At 34.9% G+C, this 16,582-nt stretch overlaps 2 protein-coding genes across 3 annotated transcripts; both read right to left on the reverse strand.

The window, feature by feature from the left end:
* Nucleotides 1–1,351: 1,351 nt before the first annotated feature.
* LOC146134694 (gamma-aminobutyric acid receptor subunit rho-2-like) lies at nt 1,352–7,108 on the reverse strand. Its single transcript, XM_083397883.1, has 12 exons — nt 7,086–7,108; nt 6,781–6,860; nt 6,347–6,442; nt 5,701–5,768; nt 5,248–5,371; nt 4,992–5,094; nt 4,487–4,569; nt 3,988–4,140; nt 3,636–3,785; nt 2,738–2,799; nt 2,111–2,236; nt 1,352–1,522 (listed from the first exon to the last, which is right to left on the reverse strand). The coding sequence occupies exons 1-12, from the start codon at nt 7,106–7,108 to the stop codon at nt 1,352–1,354; spliced, it is 1,239 nt and encodes a 412-aa protein (XP_083254009.1).
* Nucleotides 7,109–8,213: 1,105 nt separating this feature from the next.
* LOC146134695 (kynurenine--oxoglutarate transaminase 3-like) lies at nt 8,214–16,433 on the reverse strand. 2 transcript variants are annotated; one of them, XM_083397991.1, is made up of 12 exons: nt 16,308–16,433; nt 15,591–15,670; nt 15,019–15,172; nt 14,642–14,791; nt 13,903–13,989; nt 13,206–13,334; nt 12,679–12,799; nt 11,941–12,017; nt 11,522–11,611; nt 10,926–11,112; nt 10,399–10,562; nt 8,214–10,097 (listed from the first exon to the last, which is right to left on the reverse strand). In XM_083397991.1, exons 1-12 carry the CDS (start codon nt 16,380–16,382, stop codon nt 10,038–10,040), a joined length of 1,374 nt encoding a protein of 457 aa, XP_083254117.1. In that variant the 5' UTR covers nt 16,383–16,433; the 3' UTR covers nt 8,214–10,037. The 2 variants fall into 2 exon arrangements, with proteins under 2 accessions (XP_083254117.1, XP_083254118.1); XM_083397992.1 differs by having other exon boundaries at nt 13,206–13,316; nt 13,891–13,989.
* Nucleotides 16,434–16,582: the final 149 nt, after the last annotated feature.

Below are 16,582 nucleotides of genomic sequence, written 5' to 3' on the forward strand. Positions count from 1 at the left end.
AACATTAACAAAACAACTACATACTCTATAAGCGTTTAAAACATATTATTTTATCTGTTTATTTTTTGTTATAACTAAAAGTATTGCGAACGCGAAATAACTGCGGAATAACAAGTCTTATCACTCACGCGATTCTATTTCGGCAATATCTTGCCGCTGTGTACAACGATGCGAAAAACAAATTCCTTCGCTCGATTTTTTTAAACCGGCTTCACGCGTTTGTTTACTAACCAAGCATGACATCTAGCGGACAATGTTTTATTAATTGACGCTCGCTAAGAGACCTTAAACTACAAACCTGACTTTGACAAGTCAGGTAAATAATATCCAATCTTTTTTTAATTAATCTATTTTTTTACAATTGTAGGGCATAATAGCTTTAGTTCGCAACGATTATGTCAATTTAAAGTTCTTTAAATTGGATTTTTGTATCTTACGGATTAAATTAAATCTAGATTTTCAATTGATAAGAAAAGGGGGGAAGCGAATGGTTTTTGAAAATCTCTGTAAGAGGCTCGAACCATAAAACGTTACTATATAGAAACATAGCCTACATGAAAAACAATTGTTTGCCAAATATTTTCCAACTGTAGATTTTGGCATATATCCTAGCTAAGGATATTCGTCACAATTTTTGGGGGCATGTCATAAATGTAGCGTTAAAACACATGCTACCGTAATAACAAAATAGTCTGCGAATATGTTAATTGTGACTGTCATTTGGTTATTAATCTAAAATCTGCGGCTAACGCTGGAAGAAAGTTTTTTTAGGTTTTACAAACTAAAACATGAACCGGAGTGACTTGTCTCTCATAAATGAGGTGATACTCCGCTGGAAAATGTTGAGCCACTGTGGAAGTGCAAGCTATCTAACAACCAAGCAAGACCCCCATGCTGCGGCTGCCGCGTATTTCCCGTTGGATGCTTTTACAAGCAATTCCCTGACGACTGAAATAGTGATCGACCGAATAAACGAAGGGCACGATACTTTTATTTAAGCAGGTGATTTTATGATTTATTGAGCACATTTCATCGACGATGCACAAAAACGAAAATGAAACTCTTCAAAATAAAATAATTGGAAAATTATTTCAATTTCTTGTCCATAATGTTAATAACGACAATACACAATTTTTATAAAAAGTGTTCAAAGGCATTAAACAATTATTCTAGTAGTTTTGGGGGATACAAGCTAATGAAAAAAACGATAATACTGATTTACTACGTAAAAGCGCAAACTAAACGTAAATATGATCGATTATTATAAGTGTGTTTGTGGCATGTTAGCAGAACTTCCACTTTCACAAAAAAAAAGTCGGACAGCGAGTGTTAATGGTAAGGACGCGCGCGCTCATTCACTGTCGTGATATGTCAGTATGACGTAATAAACCCAATAGACTATGTTGAATAGAAGGAAAGTTGCGAAGTAGAAGGCGCGGAAGAATATATCGAGCCTGGTGGGATCGTACAAACAACATATCACTCCGCGCTTGTCGAAGTTCAGCATTTCGGAAGTGGAGGCCTGTGACGTAATATTAAACAAGTTTGTCTAATAATATCGGATCGGAGTCCATAACCGATACCATGTTTTAGAATCGTCCGATACTAGGGTATCGTCCGATATCAATTGATAGTATCAGTGCTTGTCCGATACTACGTTGGTATCGGTGCCGATCCGATTTAAAATATCAAAAATATTTTAGCGAATTCGCGAACTAAACAACATTTTATAAATTTAAAACATGGTTTTAACGTTGTTAATGTCTTCAATTTGCTTGTTTGATTTTAGTAATGACGTAATTTGGTGTCGGTTGGATCCCCAATTTTATTTCTTAAAGTATCGGTTATCGGCTTTGGAAGAAAAGAGCGAAGTATCGTAGACCCCTGATATATCACCCAGTTGTTGCGGCAATTTGGGTTTAGTTGCCAAGTTTGAATCGATGGATTGATAAAAATCGAATAAGTTCATTTATTAAGACATTTTTAACAAATATTTGACCTATATTGACTTCATATAGCTTTTACTTAACTGGCAGATTGCCTATTTTTGTGGCAAACGACTTGGATGTAAGTAAATTTAAAATGCCTTGTTCTCACCAGCGGGACTTACCCTGGGGACTTTCCTTGTGCTTCGCAGCTTCATCAAATAGTTGAGCGCGCAAAATTGAAGTACAGTAGCAAATACGAAGAGGAAACAAACCCAGAGGTAGATGTCCATCGCTGTCAGGTAGGAAACCTGCAATTGAAGGGAAGCTAGGTTGGTTTGATCGCTGTACCGAGCTTATCAATCAACATGGGATAGTTAGCTTTAAATTACCCTTTTTCTAATCCTTTGGGAGAAGATGTTTCATTAGGTTTTTATAAGCGCTGCTAAAAATATAACAATCCCCGTGTAAACATTTACTCAGATTTAAAACTTTTGCAATTACAACAGGTAATTAGCAGTTATATACTTGAATAAAACATTTGGTTTCTTAAAATTTTTTACCCAAAGCCAAAACTTAAAAATACATGAACATTCCAACACTGTTTAGAGAGGTATATTACAAGCAAAAGAAATAGAAGTTCATGTAATGTTTTAAATGCTTGAGAATCGTTGCTATTTATTTGGGTCACGTGGTTTGGAATCCGGGATAAAACGGAATAAAGTTTCGTTATTGCGCCTTACGTCTGCTACATTTAGTCAAGTTGTAATGACATCACTTTTCCAAAATTACATCACAATGTACGTCATTACCTTCGGTAGTGATGACTTCATACCGGTGATGATGGTTGCTATGGTGAGCACCGACGTCACACCTGTAATCATCAACAACAAATTCAATTCAACGCTAAAGATTTATGGGACAAACAAATTAAAACTATTTTTTCGATCAAATGACGTCATACCTGAAAACAATGCAATTGGAAAAAAATCCCTAATTTAACGAATTACTAATAATGTCATAACAATAACGTCACACCACTGTGTCCAACATAATGACGTCAAACCACTGTGTCCAACATAATGACGTCAAACCACTGTGTCCAACATAATGACGTCACACCACTGTGCCCAACATAATGACGTCACACCACTGTGCCCAACATAATGACGTCAAACCACTGTGTCCAACATAATGACGTCACACCACTGTGCCCAACATAATGACGTCACACCACTGTGTCCAACATAATGACGTCAAACCACTGTGTCCAACATAATAACGCCACATCACTGTGCCCAACATTATGACGTCACACCACTGTGCCCAACATAATGACGTCACACCACTGTGTCCAACATAATGACGTCACACCACTGTGCCCAACATAATAACGCCACATCACTGTGCCCAACATTATGACGTCACACCACTGTGTTCAACATAATGACGACACACCACTGTGTCTAACATAATGACGTCACACCACTGTGTCTAACATAATGACGTCACACCACTGTGTCTAACATATTGACGTCACACCACTGTGTCTAACATAATGACGTCACACCACTGTGTCTAACATATTGACATCACGCACATCATAACGTCCCATATTATTGTGTATCGCTACACTCCCACCACTACGCGATGCACAATAGATGGCGATGACGTATATGATGACGTCACTGGTTGTATGACGTCACGTACCGAGTGCGACTCTAGCTGGTACTGAGGTAGGGTCGATCCACATTCCCAGTCCTGCCAGTGTTACCATCGACATCGCAGGGAAGTAGGATTGTAGAAGGAAGGAAAGAGAATATCGCTGAAGCTCGAACGATACTTGCAATCGGGATCGATCTGGGGGGGCAAGATGCTGTTACGTCACAATACTAGACGCGCGAGGACAATTTTAAACTAAAAGGGTCGTAAGAAGTCATAACGCACTAAAAGGGACGCAGGCTTCTAAGTTTGAAAAACGTTACTCGACCTAACCCCTGAGTTATCCCCAAATTAACCCCTGGGTAATCAACAAGTAACCCCTCGAGAATCCCGAACTCACCCCCTGGGGAACTCCCATCCGCCGATCGGTTGTCAGCGATGAACTTGTGGTGAATGAGGCGGAACTTTGGCATACTTTGCACTAAAGCTGGATCCAGGAACAAGTTCTCGCCTCCCGCCCACTCCAACAACAACTCGTCCTTGGTGTAACCCACTCTCGCGTCATAATAACACATTGTTACTTGGTGCTCGGGTAAAGTGAGAAGAAGTTATTAAATCGAGTCGAAAAAAGAAAACACTCGGCAAATATTTTGTAAATTAAATGAGATTATATGAATGTTGTTAACAAGTTATTTTAAAGAACTTAAGTCAACGTTAATGGATTTTTCATTGTAATAGCAAAAAAAAACAAAGTCATTGTAATAGTAAAAAAATCATAAGCATCAAAGTTATACGTTTTAATCTTAATTAAATGATCTCATTCAGAATCTAACACGAACGAAAATAATAACATCGCAATTTTGTGGGTATTTTGTCAACAATTTGTAAAAACAACTTACGACTTTGGAAGACAAGCGAACAAGTTTCAAGGTCGAGGGGGAAGTTGTAGAGATTCATCTGACAAGCAACGGTTGAAGTTATTCTGTGGAATAAAGTCAAAGGTCAGTGGTTCGAATCCCACCAAGCAACGGTTGAAGTTACTCTGGGAAAGAAAGTCAGAGGTAAATGCAAGGGCGGGCAGCCTTTTGCTAGTCACGGGCCAAAACCAAACCGAGAAACGTTCTTGTGGGCCGCAAATTTTGACTGTGTAGAATTTACGCATCTTATTATAACAACCGCAACGGCTCTTTATCAGGTTTAAAGATATTTTGCAAATGAAAAGGGGTCTAACCACATGTTACACTCGATTTGCGCACAGCAAAATATATAAGAAATGTCCTTTGTAAAATAGGTCGAGGGCCGCATAATTTGAATTGGCTGGCATGATCTGGCCCACAGGCTGTAGGTTGCCCACAACTGGGTTAGTGGTTCGAATCCCACCAAGCACCAATACACGTAACTTACTTCACAGTGTACAAGATCGTTCCGTTGCTGTAGAGTCGCAGAACAACATTGTTGACCGAGGTTTTGTGAACAAACGAACTCTTCGATCCAACGATGAAGATATCTGAAGATAAATACATGATCTACTTCCAACCAACCAGGGTGCGCGGTGCTTCGTACTTTATCCCGATATAGACAACTTTAACATCGAGCGAGTCCCGACGCTACAACTCAGCATGGGGCAACGATATTATCGAAGATCTTGAACCCTCCCCACCTGGGATCCATATTTTATCGATGAGTCGACTCGGTAGTACCAAGCTGTCCTTGACCTTTCCCCTGGCGAACTTTAACCTCGGATCAACCCACTTCTCGTACAAACACAAGGTCAAGGTGAAGTCCTGGGAAAATAAAAGGGTGAAATAACAGGAGGGAGGGGGGGGGGTGAAACGGAAATCCTTAACACTTTTAAAAATATTTTATTCAGGATGCTGTATAAATTTAGTGATATTTTTTTTCTCGTGGACTAATTTCTGAACTAAACAAATTTATTCACCTAAAAAACAAACTATGACGACACAATCGCAAATAATTAAGATTCGTTTGTGATGTCATAACAGAAACCGAAGATTTTAGGAGAATAAAAAAGTCAATTAAGGCATTAGAACACCGCTAATTTATAATGGGCCACTACAAGTTCCACCAAACCACTAAACAATGTTATATTCACCATGTTCTTCTCCGAAACGTCGGTGATGCTCTCGATCAACACCCCCACACCCACTGACGTCACCTCGCCTGTGACGTAACAATGTGACAGTAATGAGAATAAAAACAATTTCAGGCACAATTTGTTTTGATATGCTGTCATTGGATTTAAAGCGCGACTCTCAAAATTCTTAGATTCTATTCTTAAAAAAAGTAGTATGATATGTCACAACCGATTTGTATTTAGGTAAATAAGGGGATTTCTCAGATGTTAAATGAAAAATATATAGCAAAGTTTTTGACGAAAGAAAAAAATAATATACTACCTAATCGTGTATCACTTGATTCGATTAAATTTTTTAAATTTTTTTTATTTAGAAGTAAAAAAAAACATTTTACGCTATTTTTAACAATTATTTTTTAAATAAGTTTCGTGAAGTTGTTGTCCCAAAAACATGCGAATTAAGTTTGAATGGTTGGTAATCTTACAAAAATAAGAGATTTAACAAGTTTTTGACGATTGAACAGTAGAATAAGGTACAGGTGGTTTAAATTTACGATCTTCTATATTAATATGATAAAAAATGAATGATTTGTCAAACGACGATTTTGCCTTTCAAAAGGACCACCATTGCCGACAAATTGATGCTACAAACAAATAAGCTAACCTTTAAACTTGGGTCTAATGCTGAGTTCATACGAGTGGGTTTTGAGCAAAGCTTCGATTTGGTGGCTCTGGTAAGTTCCATGTCGGTCGCCTTCCTCTGTAACAATACACCTTTGTTACGTAACACTTCATTGTTTTAACTTACTGTAGCAAAATTGTGCATAAAATTACATCACGAGGCGACCCAAAAAACTATAGTTTTGCCTATTTCACCAAATGCAAAGCAATTCGCGATTAAGGCGAACCTCTGATGGCTTTTTGTGTGTTTACTTGCACTTTTTGGCGCTTGGAACAAATTATAGCGTTGTTTCTGGCCGATGGCCTTCATAACCTATTTATTCAAACTATTCTCATAAACGCAATTAAATCGAACAATGTGCAAATAATGAAAGCTTATTTTCAACAATGAAAACAACACAAACTACGGAAACATACTGGAATGTTTTTGCTTCATTTTCTTCTTAAATACATCTTTTGCGTCTAAGAGTTGAAGGCTGAGCAGAAATAAAAGAAACCTGTAAAATAAATAGTTGAAATCGCGTATTTAAGTGTTTTCCCAATTGCATGCCGAAAACTTTTTTTATAACTATGGGTCATTAACTACAAATAATGATTATGTTACCGACTTAAAAATAATAACTGTGAATATTACGTACAAATTTCAAGATGAAGTTATAAATATAGGTTAATATTGTCATTTGTGAATTGTTTCGCTTTAAAACAGCAACAAAAAAACTCACCACTTTGAAACGTCACAATGCATTGTGTGACATAAGAATGTCATCTGTCAGTTTGATTCAGCAACTAGTAGATGTTACATTTAAGGTCAGCAGCAAACTTTTATAAAGATAATTCTCTGCAATCTTATCAGTCATTGAATTTCAAGCAACATTTGTTTTCAAATTTGCTACAACTTAGCTTTTCTAGCACCTGAAAGTTTTACAAAGTGAGATACTTTTTCAACGGATACAACGAAAAGTTTAACAGACCATACTATAAAAATCCGGCATTTTTGAAGCGTTTTGAGAACATTTCCAGTTTTTAACAATTTTACTATAAAGGTTCGCTTACTTCTTCGTACGGTACTTTGACCAATACTCCTACAATTCAAAACAGCAAGAAGGTAGGTATAGGCTTGTCTAGTCTACTCTAGTGTGTAAGACAAAGTCAGTTGATCAATAATGACAGGATGTAGGTGAGATTAAAACTAGAAATAAGCTGATGCCACAAAGCTGCTGCCTTCATCAGTGTTGTAAAGCCTGGAATCAATTCAAAATGACCTGTTTGCCACACTGGCCTTCATCCAAACCTAGGTTAAATGGGATTAATCGCTTCATGAAAAAAGTTATCTTATATCTCTGCGCTACGTAAAGCTAGAATTTAAAGCCATTCTGTAAGAAAGCAATTTTGAAATAATTTGCAAAATATCCAATGTCCAAGTCTAGTTCTTATTTTAAAGTATAATGTTAAACTATTGTCTGATCCTGAAAAATATTTTGTTAGCAAACTACAAAACGAAACCAATCAACCCGCTTTGCTTTTTATTAAAATAATATTTATTGAAAAGATTAAATTAAAGTTCAGTGATTTGCCTTAACTTGCCCAAAACCTAAAATTAAATTACTGTATTTCAAAACTGTTAACAGTCCTTTTATAAAAACGTGCACTAAATTTCAACATAAAAGCACAATAATTTAAGTTACCTAAGTTTAGCCAGAAAGACCAACAACTGACTGACACCTCGGCTCCTGATAATTACATTCTTCATCTTTTATTCACTTCTTTATCGCAATTTGTTACGTCACTCTAAATCGATTGTCTCTCGCCAAAGGGACAATGGAAGCAACTTCAATTACGAACAATCGATATTAAGTAAGTATATTTCGAAACTTGATTGTTACGTAGGAAACCAATTACAAACCACATTCGTTCGACAAACCGAAAATCAATTGTGACGTAATGAATGGTTCTATTATTCACAACAATGTTATCTGTTTAAAACAAACGAAACTAATAAAAATAAAATAAATAAGAAGATTTTTCTAAACTAATAGTCGAAAGCGAAACAGGGATTTTCTAGCGATAGCAACTATTTAATAAATTAATATAAATTATATATACATAAATATATTAAATTTTGGCAATTATAGTAAGTTCAATCAAATTTTATTTCTGTGTTCCTGGAGAGATTCTTAAATGTGCCCCGAAATTTATTTGTAATTTCGCAAAACAAACATTTAGTTTTTAAATGGACTTATAGGTGGGACATAAATACACCTTACTAACTATACTGTGTTTACTTTTACTACAATTACCTATTGCCTTTTCGTGCAATTAAACACACCACCCTAAAAAAAATATTAACATTGCATTAAATATTACGAAAACGAACGAAATTCGTTTTGCAAAAAACTGAAAAGTTTAGAAGCACCGGTTTAGCTAAACATAATTTTTAACAGAATTCGAATAACCTAAAAATTCGATAAAATTGGCAAAAATAAGTGTGTTTAATCAAAAAGTAATTTGCTACAGTTCTCTCCGCAAAAAGTCACTTTCTAACTATTTTAAAATCATGCAAATTAACACTAAATTTCGGAAACAAGTAAAATATATGGCTGTTACAAGAATACAGAGTAAGGTATGTTCTAAAATAAATTAAGTAATTATCTTTGATGGAATATTAAAATCAGTGATTTGGTTGAAAATCAATTGAAAGCAGTAAACGAAATATTGGCATTTCGACTAAAACTTTTTTGGCTAAAATTAATGTTTCCCAACTTTTTTTGTAGCGACCGAAATATGAAGGGGGAGTATAACAGCTAAGCTTAGGCGATCGAATTATTACCCTCAATTCTTGTGAATAAAATATAATAAAACAACAGCATAAAGACGTTCGAATGTATGAGCTACGTTTTCGTGTTGCTTCCGCATTTTTCTATCCATTTAAAAAAACATTTTTTTGAAAACCTGTAGTGAGGTTCGAACTCACGACCTTTCTTAGGTAGTTGTTGTACATAAATACCTTTTCTCCTGTATTTGAAAAATCTTACTCAGAACCAATCTCAATAAATCTAACTTTGTGAAAATACTTCAGTCTGTGACCCAACCAATTTAAACAGCCGCATGATTTTTGGCCAATAGGTAGGTTAAGAAATACTGAATTAAACAGGATCAGTAGAAGTGGGGTCATCATTAGGTCAAAGCGCATTGTGATGTCATAACAGCAACAGTCATTATGAAATAGCATTTCAAAAAACAACAAAACAGTGCTTTGTGACAATATATTGGCATTTGGGCAAGCAACTAGAAAAAAATAAAATGTTACCGCCTTACATGCGAGTTCTGCGCCAATTTGGTTTGAACAAGTGTTTTTAAAATTGCATATTTTGGAAAACATTCTTGCAAGGAAATTTGAAGCACCTAAAAACACGGTAATTAATAAGGTTATTTCGTCAGTAAATAGCGTAAGCACATTAAATTAACGACCTAATTGTTTGTCTTTTTAATATTGTCTGCCATATATAACATTAAAACGGCCGAAAAGCAAATATTCAACAAAATCAACAGCCCTACTTTAAAATAAATCATACAATTCTTTGCAATATCACTTTTTTGATGTAGATATGAAGAAGAAAAGATAATGAAATGCAATTAAAGGTGTCACTTGACTTGGTTGCACTTTGACCTACATTTTACATTGACTTGGCCCAGGAACGGAATATGTCGGCCATGTCGTTGATCGTTTTGTCCTCCTAAATAAAACAACGATTCTTATAGTAAGTAAGAATGCCCGATAATATCGGATCGGAGTCCATTACCGATGCTAAAGTGGATGTAATCGTCCGATATATTTATTATCGGACATTCAACAAAAGTTTGCGATCTAACATAAAGTTCTATCTTAAAAATGTCGCAAAACCTGGAAAACAGACCCGTGTTTTTTTAAGATTTTTCAATACACAAACCAATTTAAACTTTGTGGCACCAATTGCCCTAGTTGGTATTTATTTAACTATTTGCTTAGTTTGGAATGTTAGAAACAGCAATATTCACCTTGCAGAAGCAGAACCTGATGTATCGGTCGGCCATGGATCGGTGCTCAGTGGAGTAGAAGGCGGTTGCAGGTATAGTAGCAACTTTCTTGTGCTTGGTCAACCACTTCACCAACCTGTAGTCCCAAGCTTCACCACTACCTTCGCTCTCACTCAAGTCAACACCTGTCAATTAATACACCTCTGTCAATCAACACAACATAAACTGTCAATCAACACAACTGTCGATCAACACACAACTGTCAATCAACATCCATCTGTCAATCAACATAGAGCTGTCAATCAACATACAGCTGTTATCAACACAACTGTCAATCAACATAAATCTGTCAATCAACACACAGCTGTCAATCAACATACATGTCAATCAACATACATCTGTCAATCAACACAATTATCAATCAACACACAACAACATAACAACTGTAATTTGTCAATCAACAAAATATGAAATTCCACAACATAGTTATTTTCAAATGAGCAAAACTACCAACAACTTTCCACTAGATGGCAGCACAGAACACTCACTCATGTTGGAAGCGTCGGCAATCATGAAGTAACCGCCTTGTGGAATTATCGGTTTCATTCCAAGTTCGGTGAGGACTTTGGCCATCAGGTCACGCTTCGCTTGTAACTCCCTCGGAAGTTGAACAAAGTAGGAATCGTCCGTTCCCTGACGAGATATCTCGACCTCAAAGCAATTTGCAACCGCTTCCTGGATCAACAAACACATTATTAAAGTTTAGGGACTTAACTGGGAAGATATTTAGTAGAAATCTGCAAAAACTTGAAGATTTTTATGCTTCAAACAGAATTTATTACTGTCAGCATTAAAAAGTAATTCATTTGTGCTTTAAATGGTCACCTATACAAAATTAAGCATATATCAGAAACAATGCATTAAAACCCATAAATTATTTTAACAACCTTGATGCAAGATATGTTTTTGCATCATATGCTATTGCAATAAACCAACATCTGAATACAAATTTCATTATTTATCACAGTCAGTAACTTTTTTGAGGTTTGTTGTTAACACTTTGATTATACTTTTTTTAGGGGGGAAATCACAAATATAACAATAAATAATCTAGTTTCAAACAAAATGTAGTGTTTTCAGCGACCTGTATAGGGGTAGGGCAGGTGTATACTGTGTTTTGCGAGACTGTGAAGAGATGTTTCACCAAATGTTCAGGTCCAATAGCCCAACCAATCTAAAAACGGAATCAAAAGTTATATGAGGTTTAATCAATAAATAGTAGTGCGTGTGAATTTAACAACAACAAAATAACAATACTACTGCAGCATCAAATGTTTTATATAGAGTAAGCATGTTTTTTTAAACGGAATAAACATTTCAACACATTTCTCATAAGTCCAAACTAATACAATAAATTGTGCAAATGACTCTTCCAACTTAAAAAATTAAAGTCATCCCCAAATTACTTTTAAACAAAGTATCAACAGTTAACAATAACAATTAATTATTAAGTCGAAAGAAGTACATAAAAAATAAGGAAATACCAAAAATGTTACAACTTACTTTCCAACCTGTAACACTGAAGGTCTTCCCTGCGCTTCCAATTGTAATCGTTCGATCCCACATCCCAGGCAAAGATGCTATAAATAAAAACAATATACAAAGTACAGCAGGTATTAAGCTGAATGTGGTTTCAGTGTTGCAATGCCTTAAGTTAATGACTTGACTGCACTTAAGTAAATGTTTAAAAATGACTTGACTTTAAGTTATTTGGGTAAAATGACTTGACTTGAAAAATTTTTTATTCGTATTTGGGTATTAAACTTAATTTTGCATGGAAAACAATTTCCTCGCTTTATGTTGCGTTTTTGTTATTTTTCGTTGAGTTATTGCTCATAATTAATCAAACAATTTTAATAATTTAAATAGTTTATCATTTTATTTTATATCAATGACTTGATTCGGAGGTGACTTGATCTAATAATGACTTGAGACTTTTTTTATTCTCTGAAATGACTAGACTTGGACTTAAGTTACTTGACTTGTTTACCACACTCTAGGAAATAACTCTGCAGTAAATATTCTTATAAGTTAGGGTGCCTAACACTTAGGCTAAAGGCCTGAAAAAAAATGAAAAAAGACTTGAAATACAGCATAAATTACATGATCAACACAGTATAATAAAAAGTTTAATAATTTATCAAAGTACGTCACTTTTAAATCACATAACTCATAAAATCAAACAAAGAATTACAAGAAAATAATTTTAAAGATACAAAGGCTTGCTTGCAGACCACTCACCAATCCTGACGTGTTTGTGGTCGTCGAACAAAACCCACTCGTAAACCTCATCGGAGATGCAAAGCACGTCGTGTTTTATGCAAAGATCAGCGATCATTTGAAGTTCTTCGCGCTTGTAAACCTAATTGAAATTTAGAGATTTAGGTTATTTTACAACTAATCTGTTTATAACACTGCTACTGAGATCACAAAAGAAGATTTTTTGTGAAATTAAATGCAGCCAGTGCACACAGACGCGTGTTAGTAACTGAGTCTTGTGGAATACACTTAAGGGCGTTGTAAATCTAATTTGAAATCCAATTAATAGTCAATTTTTTTCAACGTTTAAAATTGAAAAGGGGGCAAGAAAACCACCTTGCAAAATTTTCCGATTTCACCTAAAAAAATATTTTCTCAAATTCTGGCGCAAACCAGTTTGGAGTGGTTCGACAGGTTTTGCTGAAGAAAAATCCATTGAATTCCCAGTAAATAGTATAGATGTCATAATTTCATTTTTAGTTTCTATTTTTTATAGAGTACAAACATACTTTTCCGAGAGGATTGTTTGGCGTGTTGATAACAATGACCTTTGTTTTGTCATTGAACATAGATTTGAGCTCCTCTTTGTTCAAAGTCCAATCTCCGCTGGTGGACGGCCCCTTTCCACAATCGGCCGGCTAAAAACCAAAATCGCTTCATGTTTGATTGTGCAACATTATCTGCGCATATCAGTTTCAAATCAAATTGACTTTCATTTTGGCCACAAAGCAAAATGTTTTTCAAAGCTTGAAGAACTTTGTCAAAAGCAAAGGTTACAAAATAGTTAAACACATTTTTTAATAAAAGTTTTGTTTGTTTGTTATTTTGACTGGGAATTGAAGCACCTGACATGCCTCACATTAATTAATAGGTATTTTCATGTTGGAGTGTTTTGTTAAAAGTAAGATAATTGATGAAAAAAATAAGATTTCTGAAAGCTAGTTAAAATTATTTAGCAAAATGAGCTAACAGTAAGAAAATTAGCTTTACTTACAGTATGATGATTGATTATATACTGTTTTTGCACCATAAAAATTGCGGAAACAGTTATATAGAAGCCGATTTGTAACTTGTGAAAAAAACTAATCTTTTGAAAAGAGTCAGCTTGGTTAAATAACAGCAAAACCAACATTAATGAACAGAATCAGTCTTTTTAAATGTATATTGTTGTACTTTCAAACCAACTTTTTGAACACCGCAACTTACCGGTCGTAGAGGAATGAACTTCGTGATTCCTCGGGCAACTTTTGCCATCGGTTTGTAACAATCAAAGAAAGGTTCAACTATTATCACCTGTTAAAGAACAAAATATATGTGAGATTAAAATTTTGTGAAACTTAAAATCATGATGGCAATAAGTGTGATTCTGCAAAACGCTAAATACCGAAAGTGCTTTCACTACGGTTCATAATCACATTTTATCTGAACATACCAAAAAAAATTATTTTACAGTTAAGTGTTTCTCCTCAATAAAGTTGGTTAAAATAAAATTATAAACATTCAGCTCTAGTCTAAAAAAATAAAAATCACTTATAACTGTTGAACATATAAACAAACCCAAAAATTTCTAATCAAAATATAGGACACAATATTTTAATTTTTTTGTCAACTCATTTTAAAAAAAATTAAAAATAAAAACACTTTTGCCTAATTTGAATGATGTTTTAGAGTTGTTGGGAAATTTGGACAGTTTTAGCAAAAAAAAAGTTGTATTTAAATGCTTGTACATCATTTTGAAATATATACAGGTTCAGTATTACGAAACAAACATAGCGTTATAGTTTAAGCAAGCCCTCTGTCTTACTTGGTTAAAAAGGTCACACCTTACACATGGGAAGAAATGGATACAACCGGTCTCTTCCTCACTTATTGATAGTTTGCTTAGCTCAATGTATCGTAGATGTTCATATATATGATTAAGGCCGAAAAAAAATTGATACTTTACTTCGTCTTCATCCTCAACGAAGCAGTTGAGGGAGCTAAAGAGCGCTCCATAACCTCCGATGCTGATGAGCACTTCCTTCATGGGGTCAATGGTTACCCCGAACAAGGGGCTGAAGAGACGCGCGATGTTTGTCACTAGTTTTGGGTGGCCCTGGAGAAAAGTGGGGGAAATAAAGATGTCAACAAATCAGTTATAAAGGCTTTTTTAAACTTTTTAATACTTTTGCTTAATAAAAGGTGACTTTCAAAATTCTGGTATCAACAATAGTTTTTATACAAATTTAATTTAAAATATTTTTTTTCAGTATCTCTGTATTGAATTATAAACTGAAACAGAATAAATACCACATTCCACAAAACAATTAAAAAAGAACTTACAAAGCCCCTCGTGTACTGGTAGGCCAGGTTGCCACTAGAGAGCGCTGCTGCATCGGATAACGCCTTCTTGACGAACTCAGGGGGGCTGAAATCGGGGAACCCTTGACCCACGTTAACTGCTTTGTGCTCCGCTGCAAGGGCCGTGAACTCCGACCTGAAAACATTGTACAAAAATAATCAAATTACTTAACAGCCTGTCTGCATTCAATATTTTAAATCTTATGCCCTAAAATTTAACTTCTGCGAAATATTCAATGGAAGTTTTAAAGCGCTGATTTGGCCATATTTATTTATGGTTTTTTGCGCCAATGGCGGACCTTTTATTATATTTTCACTTTAAACAAATGTTTCAATGTGGAACCAAAAAAAAACTTTTAAATGACAAGTAATTGTAGGGGGGTTGTCTCACAATTTCTAAAACATTATAACTAAAATAAAGTTCAAGTTTTAGATTTGAAATGTTTTAAAATTTAGACAATTAAAGTAAATGGCAATTAGTTGAATACACACAAAACCATCAATTAGCACAAACACAGAGACATACAAAGTAAAAACGGATAATTTCACTATACCAAACGTTTTTGTCCACTCCATCATAGCGTTTTGCTGGAACAATCTTGCTGGACTTCATTCTTTTCGATTCAATGTTTACCTTAAAGCAAAGTTAAAAAAATAAATTTATAGAAACCTATAAATTTTATGCTTTTTGGATTCCGATTAAAAAATACTTATCTTTCTGTAATATATACGAAAATAAGTATATGCTACCTATTATAAAAGATTGCAACACAACTCTTTAGTTTTCATATTTAAAATAAAATCTATTTTCTATATTTTAAATTACGTGAAAAGAACAAATTTTGGCGCTGGTCTAGAATCCTACCACAGTTCTAAAATCAACGCATAAAATTTGAGTTAGGATGCGGGTTAGCGTTTGGGTGTGGGTGGGTCAAGTATTATTATATTCCAAATTTAATAATAATACTTGACTTACCTTAACCCAAACGCTAACCTGTACCCTAACCCAAATGGTGTTTCGTTGTGGTAGGATTCTAGACCAGCGCCCAAATTTTGTACTGGTCTAGAATCCTACAACAGGGTTTAAACAATTATTACATCAGCGCAGGGTGCGGGTTAGCGTTGGGGTGATTCAGGTATGAATATATTTATCATTAAATAATATTGCTTAACATAACCAAACGCTAACCCGGACCCTAAATAATGTGCGTTGTAGTAAGGTGTATGCCACTACTACAATAGGATTCTAAACCTGCTTGCGCTTAACCTACTTGCAAGTGGCTGACTCGTGGATGCAATGATGCAATGACGAAGGGAAACGATTTGACAGTTCGCAAAGAGAGCATTTTTCATTTAATCGGCGGTAAACATCGTAATGTTGACAAGAATTACTCACGATTTTTCGTCTTGTGGGTGTTTTTCTCTTTAAGTAACGTGATTGGGCAAAAAATACGAATGCAAAATACACTAAAAAATGAAAAGGATTTTTACTATTTTGCCATAAGTGTTGATGCTTTATTTTATATTTTAATATCGACTTTCCATT

This window comes from Ascidiella aspersa, chromosome 9 (assembly GCF_963924565.1).
Source record: "Ascidiella aspersa chromosome 9, kaAscAspe10.2, whole genome shotgun sequence".
NCBI lineage: Eukaryota > Metazoa > Chordata > Ascidiacea > Phlebobranchia > Ascidiidae > Ascidiella > Ascidiella aspersa.

Excerpts from the sequence above, each read along its gene's own strand:
- LOC146134694 (XM_083397883.1), bottom strand. The coding sequence starts at position 7,108 with ATGCATTGTGACGTTTCAAAGTG. Across the intron at positions 6,443-6,780 it reads AATGAAGCAAAAACATTCCA|AGGAAGGCGACCGACATGGA; the intron begins GTATGTTTCCGT and ends GTATTGTTACAG. Across the intron at positions 5,095-5,247 it reads CGATAAAATATGGATCCCAG|ATATCTTCATCGTTGGATCG; the intron begins GTGGGGAGGGTT and ends ATTTATCTTCAG.
- LOC146134695 (XM_083397991.1), bottom strand. The coding sequence starts at position 16,382 with ATGCTCTCTTTGCGAACTGTCAAATCGTTTCCCTTCGTCATTGCATCA. Across the intron at positions 12,800-13,205 it reads CAAACAATCCTCTCGGAAAA|GTTTACAAGCGCGAAGAACT; the intron begins GTATGTTTGTAC and ends AATTTCAATTAG. Across the intron at positions 10,563-10,925 it reads TGCCGACGCTTCCAACATGA|GTGTTGACTTGAGTGAGAGC; the intron begins GTGAGTGTTCTG and ends ATTAATTGACAG.